We start from the raw sequence: 25712 nt of genomic DNA on the forward strand, positions 1-25712 counted from the left end.
TTAAAAACAATCATTGGTCAGTTACACTTAGCTCTACTGATTGGAATCTTCAATACTGAAATCGAGATGGGAGGGGTGAGGGGGTTTCCAAGCAGCAAACTGGTGTCCGTGACAGTTTCCTTAGTTTCTTGAAACAAAACATAGTAAAACCAGTAACTTGCTGGTGAGGTATCTAGGGTTAGGTATTTCAAACTTTAACAATATTAAGGTTCCTACAGTCACACATCACACAGGTCCTAAAGTTTCTATGGCTACATTTCAAACTTAACAATCCTATACATTCTGCTTCACAATTTTACTTCTTAATCAAACCTAACTCTTCTATGTGATGAAATTTTGATTTCTTTACCAGAATATTTGCAACACTTTCAGCGTGTCCCCGGCCCCCCCCGCCCCCCCCCGCCTGAGGAAGCCGGCTCATCACCCCCTCGAAGGGGCACGGCCTCCTCAAACCAGACCAGCACCGGGCCCGGCCTAGCCCCGTCCCAGTCCCAACTGGGAGCAACTGGGAGCGGCGGTGCCCCTCCCCGCCGGCAGGGGGCAGCCTCCCTGCGCGGGCGGGCGGCGCAGAGTGTCTCCCCCCCCCTCCCCGCGCGCCGTACTAGGCGTCGGGTGCGGCGCCGCGCCGGTAGGGGGAGACGGCGCTGCGTCACCGTCCCCTCGGCGAAGTCTCGCTCTACGATTGGCGGGGCCGGGGTCACGACACGGAAGCGGATCGGCCATGTTGCCGGGTGACCCCGGGAGGCAATCGGTTGCCGTGAGGGTCTCGGAGCGCTTTCCCTTTCTCCTCCTCCTCCTCCTCCCCGGTCCGTTCCCGGTGAGTCCGATACGGTCGGTCCCCGCGGGGCCTCGGAGGGCTCGGCCCCAGCCCGGCGGGGAGCTCCACGGGAAGGGCCAGGCCGCGGGTCCCGCCGGTTCCCCCCCACCCCCGCAGCAGGCCGTGCGGCCTTGCGCCCTTAAGAGAGCCTGTTATCCCCGGTGGGCCGTTCGAGAGGCTGTCCCGTCCCTTCCCGGGCCGGGGAGGACGGTGGTTTGCGGGGCCAGGCATGGAGGAGGAGGCGGCGGCCGGTGCTTCCCTCCGGGAGGTGAAAGCTGACTCGGGTCCCGCGCTTTGTCACCTCTCTCTAGGTCGCCCGTCCACGCACCCGTCTTCCCCCATGGCAGCGTGGTCCCGGGAGGCTGTCCTGACCCTCTACCGGGCCCTGCTGCGCCAGGGCCGTGGGCTGCGTTACACCGACCGGGATTTCTACCTCACTTTCATCCGCCGCGAGTTCCGCAAGAACCGGGGGCTGCAGCAGCTAGAGGACAAGGAAAGACAGTTGGAGAAGGGGCAAGCTTTCCTGCAGAGCAAACTCGGGGGCCTGGTTTAGAGATTCCCTGTAGCTCCTTTTGGCCCCGCTTAATTCCCTCTTCTTTCCAAAACCCCCTCGCCAACCAAAAAAGATGATTAACGCTCTCTGCCCACCACTGTCTTGAAGAAGTCTGGAAGGCGCTTCCCCAGGCGCACCAGGAGGGCTCTCCTGTTCTCTTTACAAATGCGTTAGGTCACAGGTAGGTCATTTACAATGATATAACCATGTTCTTCATGCTGCTGTTACAGCTTGCTTTGTGAAAGTGTGGGTTTTTTCTGCCTAGGGGTGATGGGTGACTGGATTCCTGGTTCACCAAGGCAGGAACATTCCTTCTGGGATTGTAGCTTGGCCTTAGAAAAACCTAAGGGCAGTTTTAAACTGCCCCAGACAGGCAGGCGCCGAACCTTTGAAACTGGCTGAGAAAACAGATCTCGAGTCAGGTTGGAAGAGTTTCCTGGTGTTTTCATGTAGGTTCACTGAGGATCCAGCTGCGGGTACAGTGGTGGCAAAGTGTGTTTTACACATGTAGTTGGCCAGGGAGACTCTTTAAATTTAAATATCAAGATCAGGTTAAGTGGGAATTGGAGAAAACAAAAGCACATGTGTGAGAAAATATTAATGTTTGTGTTATACATGACTTGTATGAGAGTCAAACCCAACAGCTTTGAGGGCAAGAGTAAATGTTTAGTGAAAGCAAGGAAGCTGTTCCCTTTGTGGTGTGTTGTGGTCTCTGTTGTTGATTCTTGGGTGTCTTTGAAGTATCTGGGACCGGCCATTGTCCAAAAATGAGTCTGGGCGTGGATGCTCTGAGACCGCCTGTCAACTCTTGGGAAGATTCTGATCTGTTACGGACAAGCAGTTGACCATCCCTGCATCACCTCGTCTGTGAGCAAAATTACACCCATTAGATTGAGAATAAGAAAATAAATTGGCATAAAAAAAGCCACGGTTTGGTTGAGAAGCAGAAATTAAAAGGAAAAGACCTGAATGGCCACAGAGTTTTAAATAATATACAGGATTTTATTGGAAAATATTGCTGAAGTAAATCTTACTTTCTCTTTTAAAAAGCACTAGGTGATTACACAATTAAACCTGCTTCAATGATTAGAAGCCCCACATCAAATTTGGGATGTTTTTCTTCAGGTCGTAAATGTTGCTGGAAGCAAAGAAATGCTGTCATTGCAGAGCTTGGTCGGTACTGTTCCGGCGTGTCTGCGAATAAGCAGCTCCTCGAGGGAAGATAATTAAAGAGGCTGCAGGGTTAGGTGGTCCCTTCCTGTGGCTCTGCGCTAAGACCCCAAGAGCCATGAGCGTGGGGTGGAGGAGAAGGGAGCAAACCGTTAGGGTTGCGTGTTTTGACCCGTTTGTTTAATGCTCCTGCTCCTTCCAGGTGAGATGGCAGGCGCTGGGCAGCGCAAAGGGAAAAAAGATGACAACGGCATCGGCACAGCGATCGACTTCGTGCTGTCCAATGCCCGGCTTGTGCTGGGCGTGGGTGGAGCAGCTATGCTGGGCATCGCCACGCTGGCCGTCAAACGGGTGAGCGAGCATGCGGGACAGCGGGGTGGGACCTGAGCACGGGGGCACTGGAAAGGAGGAGTGGGAAACAAAGGACCTGGGATGCTGGCACTAGGCTGGGTAAAATGCAAACATTGGGCCCTTAACGACTCAGACTGTGCCTGGTGATGTTGCTTTAGATGTACGACCGGGCAATCAGCGCTCCCAGCAGCCCCACTCGCTTGAGCCAGTCAGGAAAGAGAAGCTGGGAAGAGCCAAACTGGCTGGGCTCCTCCTCACGCTTACTGACCCAGGACATGAAGACTAACCTCAGCCGCTCCCTGCAGACCCTTCCCACTGGTCCTTCGGCTGCAGACACAGGTAAGGAGCAGGGTGATACTCCCGTTTTACAGAATCATCTAGGCCCATAAACCCTGTTTTCATTTAAAGGAATGCAGGAAGGAGAATACTCTGTCCAGCCCAGGATTTTGATGTTTTTCTTCTAAGCAGGTCTACTGGTAACTTCAAGAATTAGAAGTCAGATTGGGAGCTAGCGAACAATAGTCATCTATTTGCATTCTTCGTTCCTCTCATGACTTCATGGACTTAAGCTTTATTCTTCCTCAGTCTTTTCTCTTTCAAGCTGAATACTTATCTGTGCAGTCTTTCCTGATAAAAAGCCACTCTGTTCCTTTCAAGCTCTTTGTTGCCTTTCTTTGGACTGTTCCAGATTGTTTGTGTCTTTTTAAGAGGGGAATAGTCAAGTTGTGAATATACTAGCAATTTATAACAGTATTACCTGTAGTATTTCTACCATTTTCCTAATAATTTCTGTAATGCTGTTTGCCTGTTCAGTGCTGCTTATCACTGAGTTAGTCTTCATCAGGCTATAAAGAGTGACGTGCAGTCTTTTTGAGTGGGATGATAAGTAATTTGGAGTCCATCAGTGTTTGTTATATGTGTTTGGCTGTTTTTTCTTAGGGGATTTACTTTCTATCCCATGTCACTTCAGGAGACTGACACTTGGAGATTTAAAATAAAAATCAGGATCAAGCTTTTAACTTGATTTCCAAATTCTCTGCAAGAAAGTCAGCTTCAGGATGGCAATGGGTCTTCTGCTGAGGAAATGCTAATTAACTAGACAGCTGTGTTAAATGGGGTCTAGATAATTTAATTGGACTCCCAGAAGATGAGGATTGAGGAATAAAACCATTGATGATGCCATCTTGCATTCTTGATTTAAAAACAAATTAAAACTTAAGATGGAAAATAAGGGTTTTTTTATGAACAGGCAATGAAGTCTGGTTCCCTGTGGTTTTGCAGGCTATTTCCTTTTCACGCAAAACCTCAGATCTGTCCAAAAGACCCCAGTGGGACGAGAGACAGCAGCTGCTGAGGTTGGGCGGGATGGGTCTGTGCGCAGCTTAGTCAGCCGTTCTGTGTGTGCTGTGTGGCCAAATGCCTGTTGCCAAAGAAATGTGCAACAGCTGATTGCCTTAATGGGGCCACCGACTTGGGGTTTTCTCCTGCACCCGTTAAGTACCACAGCCCTTCCAAAGATCTCTTAGATCTGTAATTCATCATTAATTCTCATTGATAACTTCTGAAACTCTTGGTCCATATTAAGAGAAGTCTGAAAGATAGGTGGGAAGCATTGACTGACTTCTTTAGGAAACCAGTCAGAAAAAAAGGGGCTTAGACAATCTGTGCAGGTTAGACATTGCTTAATAATGCAGCGTAAAGCATAGTATTGCTGTATTGTGCCTAAGAGTGTGCTCTGTTCTTCGGCCAGTGAAAGTTTGAGGGAAGCTTTCACTGGGGCTACGATTGCCTGAGCTCTGCTGGCCCCAAGATCTGGCAGCTCACTGTCCTGCTAAGGGTTGATCAGACCTCTAACAACTATTTCATTTCCAGGTGGCGTGTCCACTCTGATCTCATACCCTAGTCAGGACTGGGTTTTGCTGATAATTTGTGAAAATCAATTATAGTGTTAAAAATTTAATGAGATCGTGATGGTCGTTCAAGAGTGTTTTATCTACTGGTCTGGCACCATGTTGAAAGCTTCTGAACTGGTAACAGTGCTGAATTTTTGATGAAATTGAACTGACATACTGCCCCTGTAGCCATTAAAAATACTTCCTTGTGCACGATGTTAGTCTTGTTCTGGCTAAATTCCAAATCTAGTAACTTGTTTTTATCCGGTTTGATGTTCATAGTAGTATCTTTTGAAGTTTCTCAGCACCTCCCTTTTGACTGGTACCTGTGTAAAGCATGCAAAATGTCTGCTGAAAGCTTTCTGAGACCTAGGAGGCTGCACTTCCACGCTGCAGATTTTCTTTTGCGGATCACTTCACAGTGAAACACTGCAGACACTCAACAGTTTTCCTTCTGTCTTGCAGACTTTTTCCGACCCACAAAGCCCAAGCCATCTGCCAAGAGGAGTCAAGTAGAGCTGAAAAAATCCCGCCTTCGTCTGTCTCTGCAAGAAAAGCTCTTCGCTTATTATCGCAGGAAGGTAGCTATCCCAGCGGATGAGCAGGCCCGGGCCAAGCAAGCAGCTGTGGATATCTGTGCTGAGCTGCGCAGCTTCCTACGTGCCAAGCTGCCGGACATGCCCCTGCGTGACATGTACCTCAGCGGCAGCCTGTATGATGATCTGCAGGTAATTCCTGGGGCCGCATCATGGGTCATTATTCAGAAGGCTGACTAGGCAGGGGCATTTCAGGCTTCCCTGTTGGCAGTGCTGCCTCAGCACAACATTCCTCTCTAATAAGACTCCTGGTGTCGCCTTTCCCACCGTGGAGCCAGGCGTTGGATTTCTGCAGTACTGTTTGAATGGGCGTGACCAGGCTGCTCTGGCATTGTCTGCAAAGCATTTGCTTTTTGCTGTTTTATTTCTCTGGATTATCTCAGCCTTTCTTTCCTTCCCCTCTGTCTCTTCCTTTAGCTGTGTTTTTGTTGCTGTTTCTCCGACAGACCTCTTTTTTTCTCTATGTCCTTTCTATCTCCTCCCAAATACGTTATATTCCCTTAGAACTCCTGTGTATTCATGTAGGTCTTCCCTACTCTTTTTTTTTTAACGCATGACAGACCTGGATTGGACAGCAGTCCCTGCTGCATATCTCCCTGATGGCAAGATGCCCATGGCTATAGTGAGTGATTCAGAGGCACACTTTTTTGTTTGAGTCAGAGCTCTGGAATGGAGTGTCGAGTGTCCAGTGAAACTTAGATCTGGGGTCTTAATCACATTGGTGAAAAGGGATCTTTAATGACCTTTTTCCAAACAAAGTGGCAGACTGGGTGAGGGCAGTACCTAGTTGTAGCATGGGATAATTAAACCATGGCAACAGAAGCCTGTCTAGAAACTTAATACTCTGCCTCCTGTTTTAAATTATCATGTGGTGTTGCTGTGCCCTGGGCCAGCCGCATCTCACATCCAAGGATTGGACTTGGAGGAGGCAAAATGATTTGTCTATATGCAGTCCATGTCAGGTCCTGAAGTATTTAAGGATCTCCAAGCAGTACATACTGTATAAGCACTAGCTTGGGTTATACCTTGGAGTTATCCCACTGATGATGGGAAATAGTCCTTCAGAATGTCTTCTGAGAAAGGGAGGCTGTGAATCCCATGCAGAGAGGAGACTAAGACAGCTGAATCCTTATTCCAAGTTCCTTTGAACAGAAGGCTATTTAAAGGTGGTGAATAAAACTGAGTGTGGAGAGAGAAAGCTTGTTCTTACCGACTTTTCTTTCTTGTGAAAGGTAGTGACAGCTGACCACATCCAGCTCATTGTGCCTCTGATGCTGGAGCAGAACCTGTGGTCGTGCATCCCTGGAGAGGACACTATCATGAACATTCCTGGCTTCTACTTGGTGCGTCGGGAAAACCCAGAGTACTTTCCCCGTGGGAGCAGCTACTGGGACCGCTGTGTGGTGGGAGGTTACCTTTCCCCCAAAGCTGTAGCAGACACCTTTGAGAAAGTTGTAGCTGGCTCCATCAACTGGCCAGCAATTGGGACTCTCTTGGATTACGTGATCCGTCCAGCAGCTCCCCCAGCAGATTTGACACTGGAAGTCCAGTATGATCCAGAACGGCATCTTTTTATTGACTTCCTACCATCCCTGACACTGGGTGACATCATCCTTGTGGCCAAACCGCATCGATTGGCCCAGAATGACAATTTGTGGCGACTGAGCCTGCGGCCAGCAGAAACAGCTCGCCTCCGGGCCCTGGACCAGTGTGATTCTGGCTGCCGTTGCTTGTGCCTGAAGATCTTCAAAGCGGTATGCAAGTCAAACCCAGCCCTGGGTCACCTCACTGCCAGCCAGCTCACCAATGTCATCCTGCACTTATCCCAAGAGGAGTCCAACTGGTCCCAGGACATGCTGGCTGATCGCTTCTTGCAGGCGCTGAAGGGGTTGATCCGCTACTTGGAGGCAGGTGTCCTCCCTAGTGCTCTGAACCCCAAGGTGAACTTGTTTTCAGAGCTCACCCCCGAAGAAGTGGATGAGTTGGGCTATACCCTCTACAGCTCTCTGTCAGAGCCAGAGGTCTTGCTGCAGACGTAATGGGGCCTTACCTAGGGAAGTGTTGATAGGGTTTAGCCAAGGTGGACTTTGATGACTGCGAAATATGACTCCTCCACTTCTCTCTCTCTGTCTCCTTTTGGTTCATTATTATTTCCTGCTGTGGAGTTGGTGCTCCCACTGAATTTCTTGGTGCTACCGGTCCATTTCCACCATCTCTGCCCCAACAGGTACCCATTGGCTAGGGAAAAGAGGCTAAAACTGCAGCTCTAAGATCTTCGCATAAATTCTGCTGATGTTTAAGTGTCTACCAAAAAAAAAAAAAAACCAAACTATGCACTTCTTTCTCCTGTAGTACACTTAGTGCAGTGAGTCCATTTTGGTCTGAAGAAGGTGGAACTGGGCTGGTAAATCCAGTGACGATTTTAGCAGACTCGCATTGACGTCCTTTCCTTTCCTTTCCTTTCCTCCAGTCTGACTTTGCCCCCTGTTTCTTTTTCTCTGCTGTACCACACTGTCTCACTTTCCTCTTTCTTTTTTTCTCTTTTTTTTTTTTTTTTTATTGGTCCCTTTGACTCAGTCATGCAGGGCAGACTGAGTGAGATGTTTTGGATAGGGTTGGGTTTTTGTATTTCTGAGTGGATAATGATTACACTGGCAGTATTTAGGGCTGTAGAGCTTGGAATAGGAGAACGCCCATGCCCATGGCTCCTGTTCCTACGGAGCCTTCTCATCCTTTGTGAGCTGGGTTCAGGAGTAAAGGGCTGAGGCTTGTCCAGTCTGCTGCAACGCAATCTCCAGTACGGGCAGTTCTCACTGAAGCTGTCGTAGGGGAGGAAGAAACCTTTGTGGTCTGGCTATGTGATGAGGCCGAAGGAGCAGGGCTTGCCATTCCTGCCTAGCCAGATCTGCTGGGTGTTGCTGGTGGGAATGGCCGCCCTGGGAATGGAGAACAGGGCAGCTCCTTAGATGTCTCTGGCCTAGAGGAAGAGAGGCTGATTATGGAGGAGGGGTGGGAGACACATATGGGAACAGGGATTATTTTTTTTCATCTTTTCCCCAAGAGCTTATGGCTGTTCTGGTTTATAGGAGGTGGAAGCAAGACTGCATGCCTCAAAGGGCTTTGTAATAAGCACACGTAAGCCAGATTCTCACCAGCTACAAGTCTGTGAAGGTGATAGGACTGAACTGGTGTCATTGGCAAGGTTCTGTCCCATACACTGATAACAGGGTACATATGCAGAGCTGGCATTTAGAGGTACGTTGGCTTTGCCATCTGCTCTCAGTGTGTGTTTTAGTCCCCTCCCCAGCCACCTCAGAGCTGAGGCTGTCTGTCCCCTTCCTCATTCCCACACGCTGACTTTCCAGTGCTCCCAGTTTACAATTACTCTTAGAAAGCTGGTGAGGGCACACCTTCCCCATTCTGTCTGTTTGGACCTGTTGGTAATGCAGTTCTGCTTACTCCTGTTTATGGCTGCTGTCAGGCCATTCTCCCTTGGCTGCCCTCCCATCTGCTGCTGGACTGCGGTACGGATTTTGGGGGGCAGCTGCTGCACTGTTGGTATCTCCTAAACAAGCCACATAGACTCTGTATACTCTGTATTAAGCCTTCTGGCCTCTTATCTTCAAAAAGGGGGAGGGAGGGTGTTCTCCCAAGTCTGTGGCTGTGTCTCTCTCAAAAGACCAGCACAGCTATCATTACAGAAACATACTTGCCTTTTCCCAGCTTTAGCACCTATTCTTCCCTTGCTGTCCAGCCTCCCTAGCCAAAGGAGAGGGGTACTGCAGCAGCAGAGTTTGGAGGGAGCAGGAATCCTTTTCTCCTCCCTTCCTCTCAGGACTTCCCCCCACCTTTGACAGAGAAGTTTCAAGGTGAGTTTCAGGAGAGGAACCACGGAGGGGAGTCTTTAGCCCTTGTTTTCTTTTTGGAGGCAGTGCTGGTGAGATGAGGGAGGGAGCATCTTTCTCGGACAATCCGTCCATTTTAGCCAATGTGTCAGATAATATTCCGTATACAGTGATAATGCAACATTACATTTTAAATTATTTAATCCGTAGGGTACTGGTATTTTCTAGACTGCCAGCTGCGTACTTTGAAGTTTGTGTGTGTATATAAAGTCTGTAGTCTGTAAAAGGTTAACAGAAATTCTGTTTGTATGATTTTGTGTTTTGTAAGTTTTGCAGCAGTCAGTGTTGGTCATATGTTGATTGCTCTTCAGTCTGGTTCCCAGATTTTTTCCCTTCTTCCTTTCCCTGCCCTCCACTGCCTTTCTGATGTCAGCCTTCCTACCCTAAAAGCAGACAGATGAGACTTGGAGCCTATGGGCTATTGGGGGAAATTCCCCTTTCTTTTAATTACTTGAAGGTCAACAAAAATATTAAAATATCTGGGTTGTCAGGAGTTCCCCATAAGTTCATTTCTTCAGTGTGATCTCACCCCTCACTTGGTGCTGACTCGAATACCATGGTCTTCACACAGAATTGAGCAGCGACATGGTTTGGAATGATCAAAACTATAGATACAAAAAAGGTGAGACATAAACAGGAGGAAACCATTGTCTGAGATGGCTTGAGAACAGTTGCCACATACATATCTGTATAGAGAATTTTTTACATGAATGCTTTTACTTCTTCCTGGCAACCTAATGAATTAATATTTTATGGCCATTTCTTGCTGCTATTGAGCTCAATTTGTGTATCAAATGGAGACTGAAGCTGCCTTTTTGCCTTTTCTGTAGACTTTGCTCCACTTCACTTGAATCACTTCCATCATTTCCTCCCTTCAGTTTTGCGCTCCTCTGAGCTAGCCACAAGCCTGTGCTCGGGAGGCAAATGCTCACTTCCTACAGGCAGCCACCACAGCGGGCAATAGCTGCCCTGACAGTGGCAGTCTCAGCAAAGGCCAAAGATGTAACGGGTCACAGGGACACTGCAACTAGGAGTATTTCAAGAGCAGGGGCAGGCATAAGGGGCCACAGAGGCAGGGAAGAAGGAGTAGGGTAAAGTATGCAGGAAACTTACACTAATGCTGTACCCAGCCTGTGGGTCAAAAAGACTGTTGCAGAGTCTTTCAAACCGGCACCTTTCAGTATTAAATGCAGTACACATGTTGACGTACAGCCCGGAGGGCTGTCTTACCTATAGGTAGGCTCCTTCCTAGTCAAAGCTGTAGCACGGAGCAGGAGGACCTAAAGCCGAATGTGAAAAGGGCAGCTCCTGGCCACCTTCCTGGCAGAGCGGCTCAGAGACAAATTGATTGTAGGAGGCCCAGAGCGTGCATTTGGTTGGTCGCTGCCTGGGCTCCAAGAATGCCTCGGTGTGTTCTGCTGTAGCTTAGCTCACGCGAGCTTCCCACGAGATTGTCGTCTTGTTCCTTGTAACCACGGGGTCAGGACCAACTTGCTCAGCTGTGGGGTTTCACTGCTGCTGAGCTCCACTGCTAATCCTTCAAGTCAGATTGATTTCTTTTCCCTTGTTTAAGAGCAATTATGGAAACAAGAGGCTGCTTTCTGCCTCCTGGCGAGCTGCCATCGGGGCCCTCACTCTTGGCATGTGGGTACTCGCAGTGAGAAGTGAAGGGATGATGCCCCATCTCTCCCAGGCCTGGAGGCTGTGGATTTGCAAAGGGGAAAGTCTAAGTGCATGGTCTGTGACAGAGTGCGTGAAATTCTGAAATAAAATTACTTTCCACAGTAACCTGGTTGTCTCCGGTGTGTTTATAAACTCTGCTTTTGTCTCGGCACGTCACCTTCATGCTGACATAGCACACCAGCGCTTGGGGACCGACATGCCCCTTGCTGATTCACTTGCTTTCCCTTTGCGGCTCTGGGCGCTCAGCGCTCTGCAACTTCTCTTGAGAAGATGATCAGCTCGGTACCGCAGCGTGCGGGCTCCTGGCAGCGTTCGCACCAGTCACAAGATGATGTGTAATTAATGGCTCTGTGCCTCCCATCCTTTCTCTGATAGCCCGCGTGCCCGGACAGGCACCTGCTTTTCATGTGGCTCCCCAGACTTCACAGGCTTCCGTGCTTCTTTTAATATTAAAACTTTCTTGTGCAGACTCCCCCACCCTTGCTCAGTCACATGTTGGTTTCTATGTGCCAATCCGCTCCCCAGCCAAATACACTCCTCTCTTATCCAGGCATCAGCCTTGGGGCAGTGAGAAGCCGCTGTGCTGGGGGCCTGTGTCTGGTGTATTGAAGCTCTTCCCAGTAAGACCCAGTTTTATGTACCTGCTTGGGAAGGTGGGGCAGAAGTGTTGGACATCAAGTAAAGCATGAAGTGATGGATCCCAGGCTCCTTAATTCTGGGAAGACAGGCTATGGTGACAACATTGTCCTGTGAGGCTTGTTTTAATGAGGAGTCAGCAATTAACTATTTTGGAAGATATGTTATGATACAAAGGGAGTCTACATCTCTAACATTTTTTTTCTGATACCCCTTGCTCTTGTTTTGTTTCATTCCTTTAATCTGTTCTGTGGTAGAAACAGATCAGATGAGATCAAGCACATTTCACGTCATACGGAGTCTTATGGGAACAGCTAAAACGAGCTGCTCCGTGGAATCTGTGCCAGGTATTACCCCTTCAAGTTAATACCCCTGGAAAGCCTAGAGCTTGCAATACATGTTTAATGTATGCAGCGGTTTGCACCTTTGCATAAAAGCTGTCCCAGCATGAATAGAGAGGAAAGATCAAAAGATATGGGTTTGTTTAATGTAGAGAAGAAATAATTGAGGGGAGTCATGATAATTATTTCAAGTATGGAAAAGGTTGCTACAAAGAAGAGGAGCGTAAATGGTTCTCCAGGCTGCAAAGACTCAGCATCTCTTTTGTTCTTAGCCTGAGGAGCAAACAGCTTAGGTGGAAGGTGAATTTTGGAAAAAGCAAAATACTTTGCGTGCCTTGTAATATAACTTGGAAAGGAATGTAGCCGAGCTTATATTTTACTTATTTATTTTTGCATCTCTGCATTTTAAAAATAAATAAATAAATAAATTCCAGCCCGACTATTCTGTAGCTAGTCTTAGGCTGGGGGGGAGAGAGGGTGACTGTACCCCAAATTGGAGATTATCATGCTAAAGTTTTGAACTGTATGATGAATGTTTCTTTTTTTCCCCAAATACTTAATCACCTCTCTGGTTTTTTAAGGTTTATTCTAGTATTCTAAACTCCAGAAAAGCTGCAAACAGCTGCTGCTTTTTAAATTTAGTCTCATGGAAAAAAAGAGGAGCCTCTTTCAAACGAGGAGTTTCTCTTCCAGGTAAGATAAAATATGTTGGCCCCACTACCTGCAGTAGGTATGATTCAATGGCTCCAGCATGGCTCACTGAATCTGGGCCTGGATCTTGAAACGTTGGGCTTTACTCACAGATGCAGCAAGCAAGAAATGGGAGATTCTCCCTCCTACCAGTGAAACTCAGTATTGGCTTCCAGCCCTAGGAGGACTGCTGCAGTCCAGACACTTGGGGAACTGTTTGAGGTATCTGGATTTTTTTCTTCTTTATCCTTGTCAGGCTGAGTTATGATCTGAGGGATTCAAGAAATATCCTCCCCCTCCCTTTTTTCTGTTTTTTCTTTTTTTTTTTTTTTAAGATTCAACACCTCCTTAAAATAGCTCTCATGTAACAAGTGTGTCCCCTACGCAATCAGGGATAGCACAGTGTAAAAGTTTTACTAGCATACTCTGAGAAGGACAGCATTATAATATCTTTATAGTATGTGATCCTGCGGAAATATCTTGCAAATAGTAAGGCAAAAGAGGGTGGTCAGACCAACGGGTAAGGCAGGGAAGATCTGAAATCATTCTGTACCTGGAAAGCGTTCTTGTCATTTTATGAATAGCAGGAGAGTGGAAGACAGAGTTTGGCTCACGGAACTCAAACTTTTCATATCTTAAGCTTTCCTAAGTACTCATGCAGAAGTCAGTTCTGAACAAAATCACTTTAAACACACTAAAAGTCAGATTGATTTTTATTTTGCTGCCCTGGTTCAATTTCCCTAGCTCCAGTGGCTAAGTAGCTCTTTGATCTGTCTATTAACACTCAGTGCTAAGCTTCTCAGGGGAAATACATATATATCAATTCTAACCACATTCTTCATGAAAAGTCTTCTCCATACAAATAACGGGCAAAAGTTGCTTGCGTGAGTTTTTAGTTTTGTTTTTGGATTTTCTTTTTTTAGGCAACAGTTCCCTCCGCTCAGCACAAGCCCACCCCTTCCCCTGCCTCTTACTGTGGTAGAATTGTCACTGTTCCACAGAAGCACAGGGGTGATATACTGTCCCATCAGACATCCCAGTCCCGTAAGACTCTCTTGTCTCATTCTGCTCAGCATTGCAAAGGACAGAGACGTAACAGGCAACAGACACAAGGGCATAGATGGCAAATGATGGACTGTGTTGGCTCTTTACCTGTCCCACGACAGACATTACTTCAAAACTCTTAACGCCCTGGCAGGCTCCTTACCCGCTTTGAAAGGCAAGAAGCAATCATTCCTGGAAGAGTATGGCAGCGAGAAATTTTTGCCTTCAAATCCATGAATTTATTTAGCACAGAGGATAGTTACGGCCTTGAACATAATAACTACCGCCACTTACATATATAATATAATATGAATTATGTTCAGCTCCTGGTTGTTTATAGCAGCGGTGATATGCTGTCAGAGGGCCTGAGATACGCTGAAGCAAAGGCAGTACAAGATGCAGTAATCCCACAGGCCACAGAGCCGCAGATCCCACGTTGCTTGTTAGAGAGCACGTTGGCAGGGGTCCCAGCTCCCTGGCATTCAAGTGGAGGTTGGTTTTTGCTGAGGCAAGCACGTGACTGAGGTACAAACCTTCTCTTTTCCAAATCACTGCCTGTGGCCGTGAGAGAAACAGTAGAAAGCATCTAGTCCAGTGCCTTTTCTTGAACAATAAGCTAGTGATTTGGATTGGGAACCTTTCTCCTCTTTCTTTTTTTTTTAATTTTGTAATTTCTTTCTTATGTAAGAAGAGAAAATTAATAAAAAGAAGAGTGATCCATCTTCAGTCCATCACTTTGCACTGCAGAGGAAGATGCTTGGTGTCACCGGCAAACTGGACTCCCAAGCCTTGTGGCCTGGGACAGACTTCACCCTTTTGTGGTCAGACAGAGCCTGCCCTGCCTAGGGGAGACCCGTATTTCTGATAAGTGCTCAACATCCAAATCAGTCTCACTGAAACTGCATGACTAAGGTGAATGGCTCAAACGTTACCTTCCTGAACAGTGCCTAGGTTGCCTCAGACCCAGAGATGTCTACCATCATCGCAATCCCAGGACGAGGTCTCAACAATATCTCACCCTCTGAGTGCCAAAAGAGCAGGCCAGCAGTAGCCCCCCAACAGCAGTGGGTTGCCGTGGCTGGTTCCTCAGACAGAGCCGGCTTTAGTCTCAAACCAGCGCTCTCAGCAGTCAAGCACAGAAACCTCCTCCTGTTCAGAGAACTGCAAAACTCCCTCGCCAAGCGCCACAGCGGTGCCAGTAAGAAGGGCAGTGGATTGAGAAGTCTCAGCACCTACTCAATATGGTACTTTGGCCACAAAGTCTTCTTTGGGGACTATTATCCAGCTTGCCCATGGCCAGTCCATTTGTAACGCATCTGAGGAGGCTCTGCTGAGGCCACCCACAAGCCCACGTGCAAGTGCAGGGAGCAGAGCAGTCTCAAAGTCTTCTGAAAGAATGTTCTTTCTGACATTGTTTGCCAAATCTAACACAGAGACCTTAGGAGGGAAAATGACAGGCATTCAGGAAAAAGCTATAAACCCAATGATATCACAATTGCGTCAACATCCGCCAGGAGTTTCTCTCTCCTCCTCTGTAAACAAGTATATATTAAAACAGATCGAAGTCTGCTGGTAAATTCCAGCCACCAAGAAGCTGCTGCCTATGAAGAGTGGAGAAATATTACTGAATAATATCTGCAGTGTTCCTCCCCAGGGACTCGGGGAGCTACAGCCTCAATGGTAATTTATCCCCAAATGAGTTTCAAAGCTTCATCTGAACTACCTGGTTTGTCAGTGTTCCTGCCAAAGCTGCCTGCCAGCAGCAGAGACAGAGAGATCTCACATGCACCCAAGATAGCCCCAGGATTCTGTTTTATTTTGTTAATAGGGTATATCCATTCACAAACCCTCTTCCTGGCCTTATCAAGACACTCTGAAGTTACGTGAAGTTAAAAACAAATCCCCAGATGGAGCACACCGAGCATAGTCTGGTATTATCAGCCTTTCATTGTGCATTCCCCCTCACTGAACAGAGAGGCTGAAATAACTCAAGCTCAAATAACTTTTCCACCTGCTTCAGACGAAGCTGCTTGTTTAGATGGCAGGTTCAGGAGTACAGTGTAATTGCCATTGGACTGATACAGCAAGGAGTCCTCTCTCTGACAAGTCTAAGGGGCACTGAGACGGTGAAGGAGAAGTCCACTGAAGTGGCGACGGGCTGTTAACTCACCCACTGGTGTCTGTGGCTGAGATGCTGCAGTCTCGTAATCTGTACCTGCTCGTCAGGCCGCAGCTCTCGCTAACTTTGTGCTGCTAGAAAAAGAAGGAACGGGCATTGCCATTCTCATCTTCATTGTTTTGCGCAGGAAGGCAAAAGGCACATGGCACTTGTGTGACTCCAGCAGATGCTGATAACATACACATACATACATTTTGAAAGGCACTGAATCCACAGTCTGCAGTGGGGGCCATGTTAACTACAGCCCCGTGAAGAACAACAGTTGCCATGAGATAATGTGTCTGTTCTGCTATTGCTTGGACAACTGAAGGCTTTTGTTTGTGTGCTAAACTGCTCCCACATGTGCTAATACACGAGGGATTATTCTTGACCCCCAAGTCCTTTCATCATAATAAAGCAAGGCTGGACAATGAGAAAACCAAAAAAATCCGCCAATGGTATGAACAAAAGTCAGCACCCCCTCCTCCCCCCCTCCACACATATTTTTTGCTAAACATAATTTTCAACCAGTTGTAGCTTTGCTCAGGAAATTCATGCTTGGGCAAGTTACAAGTTAAAACTCACCTCCCTCTTACCAGATTTGCACAATGTTTTTACTTGTGGCAGCTGGCCGCAGCCTGGCTGATTCTGAGTAACTAAGCCTCTGGAGAGATGTATTTTGCGAGCTATCAGCATCTGCGTGGCATGCCCACGTTTGTTCGGTAAGAAAAATGTAGGTAGACAACCAGGATTGTTTCCCTATCTGTCTAAAATAATTGAACTGTAAGTTGCAAATGTAAATTGCATATTTAATCCTTTTTTTTATTATTCTCATTTCAAATGTCAGTGATATTTACATAACAGGATGGAAACAGAAGACAGTGAGGGGGTGGGCAAGCAATGAATGATTTATTAGAGATTCCATTTGGTGTACTAGTCCAAAATAAACGAGGCAGAGCATATGGCTAACTTATTTTCTGTTTGTATGTAATAAAAGATGGACGCTAATACCTCCCAGCCTGATCTTTAATCAAATATATTTGCTTTTCAATCTAGTTTTGAAATGGAACGTAGACAAAGCAATCCCTAAAGAGCTTACAATGAGAATCTGGCAGAAAAGATCCTTCAGATATCTGTTTGTGCCGCATGAGGAGAGAAGAAACTGAGCACTGCGAATGAGCCTGTGCCGTAAGGTTGTAGGTAATTCTCCCTCAAAATTGCTCAAAATGTCTAGCTGCTTTGCCTCATTCCTCTGTTGTTTTTCCCTCGGCACTCTGTCTCCAGGAAAAATTCCTGCTGGTCTCTGGAAACGCTTTGCTCATTGAATTGCGGGGTAAGGCTTCCTGTCCCTTCTGATGGAAGGCTCGAAGGACAGAAATTATCACAAGAATCCCCTTGGGGACTTGCCCTCACGCTCATCCTTCTGCAAAGCAGGCAAGGATGCCTCCTCCCCAGCCACTCCAGCAGGGCCCAGGGCCACCCAAAAGCCCACCTGCCCCTTCTCCAGGGCACTGAGGCTCAGAGTGGGGCCCAAAGCCGCCTGCCTAGTGCCACCATGGGGGTCGTGCACCCTCCTGATGCAGCGTCTGCCAGCCCTTCTCCCTGGCTGAGGCTTTCCCAGCACTCCAGGAAAGAGCAAACGTCTCCATCTCCGTTACTTTTGCTGGTTACGCTCCTGGCCCAGGCAATATGTACTCCCCCCACCTTGCTCCTCTGCTACAGAAGCCCACAAGTACTCCCCCCCCCCCCCCCAGTCCCTGAGAGCATCCTATACAGACCATCTAGACTGTGCGAGGAGATGTTACTATGGAAACATTTACGTCCTTGTCTTTTGTGTACTTAATAACATAGCATTCAGCATGTTTATCTCCTGTATACTTGCTGGTGGAAGAAGAAATTTTTCTTTGCAACATTAACTTAAAAAAAAAAGAAAAAAGAAATAAAGCCCATATATTGACATTCCATCTTAATGAAGGAGGAGGGTGAACGGAGGAGTATTAGTTTTCCACCTCCTGGTGCTGCTGTTTGGCAGGAGGTGGCTTTCTGCAGTGCCCTATTTATCAGGGCAGTTCATCACTTCCCAGCAAGGTCACTTTGGCCTCTATGCTGCAGCGAGCTCTGCACAAGCAGCTCAATGTGCCTGCGGCTGGCCCCTCACTTCTGGGTCGGGATGGATCTTACTTATCACGGGAGCTCTCTTTGCCGAGGTACAGTACCCAGGGCAGGAAAATACCATCCACAGTGCTAAAGCTGTTAACGTGTCAGCAGGAGTTCCTTGACCATGCACACAAATTAATCTTCATTCAGAAGCCACCTTTTTCCGCTGTAAATTCCATTTTCTTCAGAGATGCCAGACTTCTCAATCTCTGAGCCGCAAATATATTCTGTAATATTGGAAAAGAATGCTTTTTAGACACTTTTGAGTTAGTGGCGCATAGCTAGTAGTTCTCTACTTAGAAAATACTTGTAATTTTTTTTGTACAAAAATTCCCAAGGAATTGTTACTTGGGCTTAAAGAAGTGTCTTCTACCTCGGTCAAAAACTCTAGCCGCAAAGGAGAAACCTCTGACAAAATATGTGCAAATGCAGAGAGATGATTTATAAAGGAATTGGGGATGTAGCTTATGAAATTATGTAACAACAGTAATTCTGCAGTCCTCCAGGAAACAGGGAAAAATATGCTGTTCACTAAATGGCTGGCTTCTGGTTACTTGATCTCACTTTTTTGGATTGGGGATTGTTAAAAAATTCGTCTGGAGCTAGTAACACAGACAAATTTCCACCTAAGTTTACACACAAAATGGAAACCAGGCAGCTAGGAAACAGGCAGATCTGGGTTAAGTTCCTCAATGCATATTTCATTTTTGCTTGCGTGATTCTTCCTCACACATACCCAGAGTCTTTTCAGAGAAATCTATAATTATCTTTTCAAGATGAAGGATTGGGTGTGTACAGCATTTCTGTTTATTTAGCTACGATTACGGTTGTACAGTCACCCTTTTCACTTAAAGCAGGGGCAAGCAGGCACGGCAGGGGATGTGAGAGCTCTCCCTTAGCCAGTGAAGACATGGAGATGCTGTCCACCCATCTACCCATCCAGTCACCCACTTGGCTTCTTTAAAAGCTGCCGCATCCTCTGAATTTTGCTTTCAAGCAAGATCTGCCTGCTCCATTGTGTTATTTATCAGAACAGTCATCTTAGATCGCTCAATTGCTACTGTGGTGTTTTCTGGCGTTGGAGGACATTTTTTCTCTGCCTCCTCCATTTTAATGAGTCATTCCAAAATCTGTGCTTGCTTCTAAACAAAAAAAAAGAAAACACCAAACCGGGAAAAAAACAAGCAGCCAACATGGAGGAAAAATTGCCTTTTTCTTTCAGCAGCTAGTGTTCAGTTTACAGATGTGGAGTGACATACTCTGCTTTGTAGTTATGATAGTAACATCAGACTGCTAAAAGTAGAAACTGGGTCACATCCATCCTCGCAAATTATCAGTCAAGGTGTTTAATAAGTTCCAGGCAGTTAGACCTGAGCAAACGCATGAAGGCCGTGGCTTTACACAAACACTATTGAGGCCCTAACTGGAAAATACTGGAGCCTTTTGCAGAAGTAGCTGACAGCAATTTGACCTGCAGGATGATGATGTTTGAACAAGCAAGGACCCACCACAGCTGTCAGAGCTGATGGTGTGCTGTGAGGTTGGCAACATGGAAAAGCAACCATTTGAAGCTGGATAACTCCGACACAGCGAGGAAGCACACAGGTACTGATCCTCCCAGCTCACTGGAACTGGCTGATGCTTGTCTGACCTGAGTGAAGTGATGAAGGGACTGAAACCAGCAGAAGACTGTTGACCCCCATGAGTTTCCTGCTGGGTTAGGCGGCTGAGCTGGCTCACTGAGGGCCAGACCAGCTGGTGGAACCGTACAGCCAGGAACAGGGTGGGGGAAGAGGCCTGCCTTCTTTCCTAGCAGCAAGTTGGTTTAGATCAGATAAAACATAATGTGAAGCTGCACTTTAAAAACTTTCCAAGGTGACACTGCGCTTTACAGCTGAGTCTATGTAGGTGATCCATTAATGTTCACATCACACTGAGTTATGCCTGCACAGAGAAGCAACTGTGTCAGCGTGAAACTGCATGGCAGGAGAGGAAGTTCTCGTCCCTCAGCTGGGGAATAACCAACTTCATTTTCATCTCTTGTATAGGTTGACAGCACCGATTAGACTCATGCTCTCGGCTGCTCAGCAGTGCGGGACTCCAGCGAAGCTCCCCATGACTCCAGGTTGATACCGCACCATGGCCGCTGTGAGGCCGGCAGGCTCAGGTCAGAGAGACAGGCGCCCTCACGCACCCAAACACACAGCCCGTGTCCCGAAGCAGCCATTATCTCAGCGCTGCATGCGTGGGGCAGGCAGGGAGGGAAGGCGACGCTGCCCTGAGCTGACACGTTATCTGAGGTAGCAGGAGGCCATGGCGGCCCGCCACCTCAGCGCTTCAGGGGAAGCCATGCCAGCTCCGGCCTGACCTCGGCAGGACTTTGCGTAGAGAACAAAAGGGGCCGTTGGAAATTAAAGGCGGGGGAACACATGCTGCTTCGAGAGAGACAGGCCAGCGAAGACGCAGGGCTGCGGTGAGAGGCGCAGTCACAGCCCCCGCCGGCCGCCATTGCCCTGCTCAGGTGCTCCCTCTCGCCCCCCACCCTTCCCCTCAGCATCTGGCCTCCTTCGGGCCCCTGGCCAATGACAGCGCAGGGTGCACGTGAACCACTCGCCTCTAGCCAATGAGCGCCCCCCCTTCCCACGTGGCGATCTGCGTGATGCCTCCAGTGCGAGCGCCCTGTCTTTGTTGGCGGTTAAAACGGCTCCCCCCCCGCGGAGGGGGGGGGGGGGAGCGTCCTCAGCTGCTCCGGTCATGTGACGCGCTCCTCGCCTGGCGGGGAGGTGGCTGGCGCGGATGTACACCATATAGTCCCCTTCCTCCTCTGCTCCGTCATGGCGTGGTAGGTTTTGTCGGCGGCTCCTGCGTTTAACCCCTCGCAGAATGGCAGGAGAGGAGCCCAGAAAGATAGGCTACAGGCCGGCGGGCGCTGCCGAGGGGCAGGTGACTCTTGGCGGAAGGACACCTCACAGCCGGATCTTTTTTGGCTTACGTCGGCTCCTATATAAAGCGGCGCGCGGGCAGTGCCACCTCATTGTGTGGCTGTTGCTGAAAGGAGAGGTGTTGCTTGTGTGTATACGCGCAGCCCTTTCCCGCGCGGTGCGGACCGGAGCAGCCTCCCCTCCCCTGGCCGCCATGGCTCTTTAAGGGCGGCAGGGCCAGCGGCGGCATCGGCCAGTGCAGCAGGCGCAGCAGCAGCGGCGGCGGCCTCAGCACATCCCCGGCATCTGCAACCATGGCGTGAGTATTGTGTGTGAGGGATTGGTATTCCTTCTCCTGTGTGTTGCTAGTCGCCCTCTTTCCTACTTTTAAGTGGGCTTTGGGGGCGGGTTTATCGCCCGAATGGTAGTGGGTGGTATGTCCCGGGAAAAAAGCACCTGGGGAATAAGGTGGGGGGGGGGCATCCTTGTGGGGTTCAACTTCCCCGGGGCGGCGCGTGTCAGAAATGGCAGGAAATGCCATTTCCGAAGAAACGATGAGAAATACCCGTGTTTTCTACGGCTCACGAAAACTCGATGCCCAAAAGCTCGGGATTTACCCATCTTTTTTTTTTTTTTCTTGGTGGGAGTAAGAGTAGGACATTCCTGAGGGGGTTTCTTCACCCCGCGTGGGGGAACGCTGCTGTAGCTGGGGGAGATGGGGCATTGGAGGCATCGGGGTTCTAAGAATATAAGTACCATGTGGTATGTCGTCCCCAGTAAATAAACGGGGGCTGCTCATAAGCTGGCAGCTGTACTGTAGCCTTAAGCCTGCCCTGATGATCTGGAGGGGTTTTGTAACATTCTGGAAACTCCAGTAAAAGGTGGCGTGCGTGACACTCGCTTCGGTTTCTCACCCAAACGCCCCGTTTTTTAAGTTTGCTCGTTTCGGAGGGCTCCGTTAGCCTTTTCCGCCTGGTCTCCCGTCGGTGTATCCTCGATACTCGGCCCTGTAACGCCTCGGCGGCGGCCCGAGGCGGCCGCTGCTGGAGCCCCGGTGGCAACGTGGCAACATACAAAATGGCGGCCGGTGCCGGGGTGGGGAGAGGGACGGCGGCAGGATCACGAAATGGCTGCGGCTGCTGGAGGGGGCGTGAGTCACGGCAGCGGGTGGGCGGGGCCAGCGGCAGCCGTGCCCATATTTGGGCATGAGGAAGCCAGGCGGCCTTGGGTGGGAAACGGGCACCTGGAGCCTGCGGCTGGCTCTGGTCAGCCCTTCGCAAGCAATTAAAAGGGCAGAGATGATGTGTTGCAGGCAAACGCCAGTCCCGAAAATGGAGAAGTCCTACAAGGCTATAGAGTACTGCCATACTTCCTGAAGTGGCATTGTTTTTTTTAAAAAAAAAAAAAGCTACCATGCTGGTCGAACAAGTACTGATGAACTAAAGTTTTATTTGCAGGTTTTTCAAGGCACCACACAGCAGCATTGCTGTAGTCGACAGAAAGACCGTCTACTTGTCTGCATCTTTCGACATCAAAGCATTAAAAACTGACGAAGATGAGCCTCTTGAACAACGAGATGCTGTTGGGGGATTCATTATCCCCCTTCAGCCAGCCGTGTTCGGTGGCTGAGGAAAGTCTGGGACTCCTAGATGACTACCTGGAGGTGGCCGAGCCCCTCAGTTCGCATGGGTTCTCCAGCGACAAGGCTAAGGCAGTCTCCTCCAGTTGGCTTGCTGTGGACAGTTTAGGCAACACCATAGATAGCCAGGGTAAGGTATTACTTATTTGCATGAAGTACATCAATTGCAATGGCACATAACATATTTAGTAACATTCCTATTAAAAAAATAAGTTGCTAGGCTTTCATAAACGTGAAGGCAACCTCACATGCATACCTCTGCTTGGAAGGTGTGTGTACTACACTGCTTACACAATATAGAATTGCTGGTTGCTGGACTGGCGTATGGTAAAGTGATGCTTCTGTTTGTCTTTTTAATAGTGTATGGGCTGTTATAGTATTACTGCCTGGCAGAGGTCACAAGAAACAAGCATGGCTGTATGTTTCAAATGGCCCTGAATTCTTTTGGTGTTGGAGTAAGAGGGATGGAATGTTGCAACAGCTGACAGCTGGCTTGCTTTGTACCTTGCAGTCTTCTGCAGCTAAATGGCAGGAGATTTTTTTCTCATGGTTGACTTTTTTCAATCAAAAGACGAGGCTTTTGATTGTTTTTCGAACATGGAATTGCATTGGTTGCTGGTTTACTGAAGTGGTAATGTTTTTATTGTGCAGAGGATGCCTTCTCTGGCATGGAGTGGATGGTGGAGAAGATGGATCTGAAGGAATTTGATTTTGATGCCCTGTTAGGTATGGAACATCTGGAAGCCACCGTCTCACCAGACGAGCTGATGGCCACGTTGGAAGACACGTGTGATCTCCTATTTAACCCTACCATCCAGGAATTTCACAACAAAGAACCTCCACTGATAACTGACCTAATCACCCATCTCCCTGAATCTCCAATTGGAGCAGACCCGATGGCCCCATTGGCTTCCCTTTGGTCTTTTCCCCTCTCCCCAGGGTCTCTGACTTCCACTCCAGAACATTCGTTTAGTTTAGAACTAGGTAGTGAAGTGGATGTTCTGGAAGGAGAAAGAAAACAGGAGGGCCCCACCTTTGTGGTAGTGATCACCAAGTCCGAGAAAGAGGAGGAGAACCATTCCGATGATAGTGGAATATGCATGAGCCCAGACTCCTACCTGGGAACGCCCCAGCATAGTCCTACCAATTCAGTTGGATCCCCCAATGACAACCAGTTCCCTACAGATGCTAACTGTGGCTCTGTGCGGTCCAAACCCTATGATCATCCTGCAGAGAAGGTAGTGTCAGCAAAGGTGAAAGGAGAGAAGAAAATAGATAAGAAATTGAAAAAAATGGAGCAGAATAAGACAGCTGCCACACGTTACCGGCAGAAGAAGAGGGCGGAACAGGAGGCACTGTCTGGGGAGTGCAGAGAGTTGGAGCAGAAGAATCAGGCCCTGAAGGAGAAAGCAGATTCCCTTAGTAAGGAAATTCAGTACTTAAAAGATCTGATTGAAGAGGTCCGCAAGGCCAAGGGCAAAAGAGCTAGAGCCCCTGAGTAGGGTAGTCAGCAGTTTTTATGTGCATGTATATAAGCTCGCTGCTAAAGCGATGTATTGCTGTCTAATAAATTATTTTATAGTAAACGTGCAATTCTGGTGTGAGATAACTGGGTACCTGTAAAAGAAGTGTGACTTGCACCACACCTAGGTGTGAGTACAGGCACAGTAAGCTCTTGGTTGTACACTCAGGTCTTTAGAGAATGCAGCGTAACACTTGTGTGCTGCTTATTCCATGGGGCAGTGGATGCAGTGCAAGTGCACAAAATGCTTTGAACCTGTTCAACTTGGATCTGGTTGGTAATAAATACATTCACTAAAGTGAGGGGATCATACTGAGGTGCCCCAAGTTTTTCAGTAGCAAAGACATAATCCTGTTTAAAGAATTTTAACTTGGAGAGTCTGCAAGGTAAGACTAGATACAGATACACAAGGTCAGTAAAGACTGGTGGGAGGGTTTTGTTTTCAGGCTTTGCAGACTTGAACATTCTGGTGGGGTTGGGGTGGGGGCTGCCTTCACATGGGGGCTGTGTGAACCCAGGCCAGTGGGTGGGGATGCTCTTTGTGTTCCTAATGATGGAAATTGATTGTAGCAGAGTGTGAAAGACTTGGAGGCTGCTTCAGCCAGCTGCTGAAGTGTCAAATTTTAAGGTGTAAACACCAAATGGGATGTTGTCCTGCCGAGGGGACAGGTGAGTTGGTCTGTAAGGGTGGTTCAGTTCTACCGAGTCAGCTGTGCAGCCGGTGTGGAGAGGATGCTGGAGCAGTGTGTGTCTGCTGGGGATACTGGTAGTGGTTGTTGACTGCGAGCTGCAGGCTGGCTACCGGGGTTTGCGTTGCTCAGCGGGGCTGTGGTAGGAGAGTTAACGCGCTGGTGCTGGAGCGTGGCAACAGAAAAGGTGCAACGGGAAAAAAAAAAAAGCCCAACCCTGCTGTGATGGTGTCTGTTACATGCCGCAGAGAACCTGAACACAAAGATGATGGGCAGGAGCCTGTGTAGCGGGGTGGTTTCTGCCTGTAGATATTAATTAGTGCTCCTTTATTAGTGGGTAAGGTTATAGTCTAGCCACTCGATGCAAGGAAATTTTTTTTTGTGGTTGGTTCTCATTCTGTGAGGTCCTGAACAGCAGTGAAGTTCCACATCCAGCGTGGCCGTACTCTGCTAACAGAAGCTTCAGGACTTGGAATGTGCCATTTTGAATCATTTTGTGTGTGGGGTTTTTTGTTTGTTGGGGGTTTTTTTGCCACCGATACCCAGATTTAGCAGCACCTAATCCCTACTTGGCCTGCTGGAGCCAGCTTTGGCATGTGGACGTGCACATCCTTCCCCGAGGAGTTAAGATTCCTTCTTGCTTGCGCTGACATGACCCAGTAAGCTTCCCAGCTCAGGCACCTGCACGTCGCAGCCCGGCCGGCGCGCACATGCAGCGTGGTGCCATCAGGAACGGCCTCAGCCAGCGCTGGAGCGGGGAGGGAAAAGGTCCCTAATGGTATTGGAAAACCGTTTGTCCAGCTGCAGCCTCGCAGGGGTCCTGGTTTCTGGCACTTAAGCTCCTTACGCCCTCAAGTTCGGGCTGCAGTCCTCCAGCCCTATTCATTGCCCAGGCTGTTCACTGATGTGTGACACGGGATAACAGCCGTGCGCTCCGGGACCTGCTGG

At 48.4% G+C, this 25712-nt stretch overlaps 3 protein-coding genes across 3 annotated transcripts; all 3 read left to right on the forward strand.

Annotated features, from left to right (window-relative positions):
* The first annotated feature begins 682 nt into the window (after positions 1 to 682).
* LOC128142935 (MIEF1 upstream open reading frame protein-like) lies at positions 683 to 1370 on the forward strand. Its single transcript, XM_052789664.1, has 2 exons — positions 683 to 817; positions 1129 to 1370. Exon 2 carries the CDS (start codon positions 1158 to 1160, stop codon positions 1368 to 1370), a length of 213 nt encoding a protein of 70 aa, XP_052645624.1. The 5' UTR covers positions 683 to 817; positions 1129 to 1157.
* Positions 1371 to 2747: 1377 nt separating this feature from the next.
* MIEF1 (mitochondrial elongation factor 1) lies at positions 2748 to 11072 on the forward strand. Its single transcript, XM_052789662.1, has 4 exons — positions 2748 to 2891; positions 3050 to 3230; positions 5249 to 5511; positions 6612 to 11072. Exons 1-4 carry the CDS (start codon positions 2748 to 2750, stop codon positions 7416 to 7418), a joined length of 1395 nt encoding a protein of 464 aa, XP_052645622.1. The 3' UTR covers positions 7419 to 11072.
* A 9686-nt stretch (positions 11073 to 20758) lies between these two features.
* On the forward strand, positions 20759 to 24146 carry ATF4 (activating transcription factor 4). Its single transcript, XM_052790384.1, has 3 exons — positions 20759 to 21233; positions 22372 to 22683; positions 23205 to 24146. The coding sequence occupies exons 2-3, from the start codon at positions 22470 to 22472 to the stop codon at positions 24053 to 24055; spliced, it is 1065 nt and encodes a 354-aa protein (XP_052646344.1). The 5' UTR covers positions 20759 to 21233; positions 22372 to 22469; the 3' UTR covers positions 24056 to 24146.
* Positions 24147 to 25712: the final 1566 nt, after the last annotated feature.

This window comes from Harpia harpyja, chromosome 6 (genome assembly GCF_026419915.1).
Source record: "Harpia harpyja isolate bHarHar1 chromosome 6, bHarHar1 primary haplotype, whole genome shotgun sequence".
In the NCBI taxonomy this organism is placed as follows: Eukaryota; Metazoa; Chordata; class Aves; order Accipitriformes; family Accipitridae; genus Harpia; species Harpia harpyja.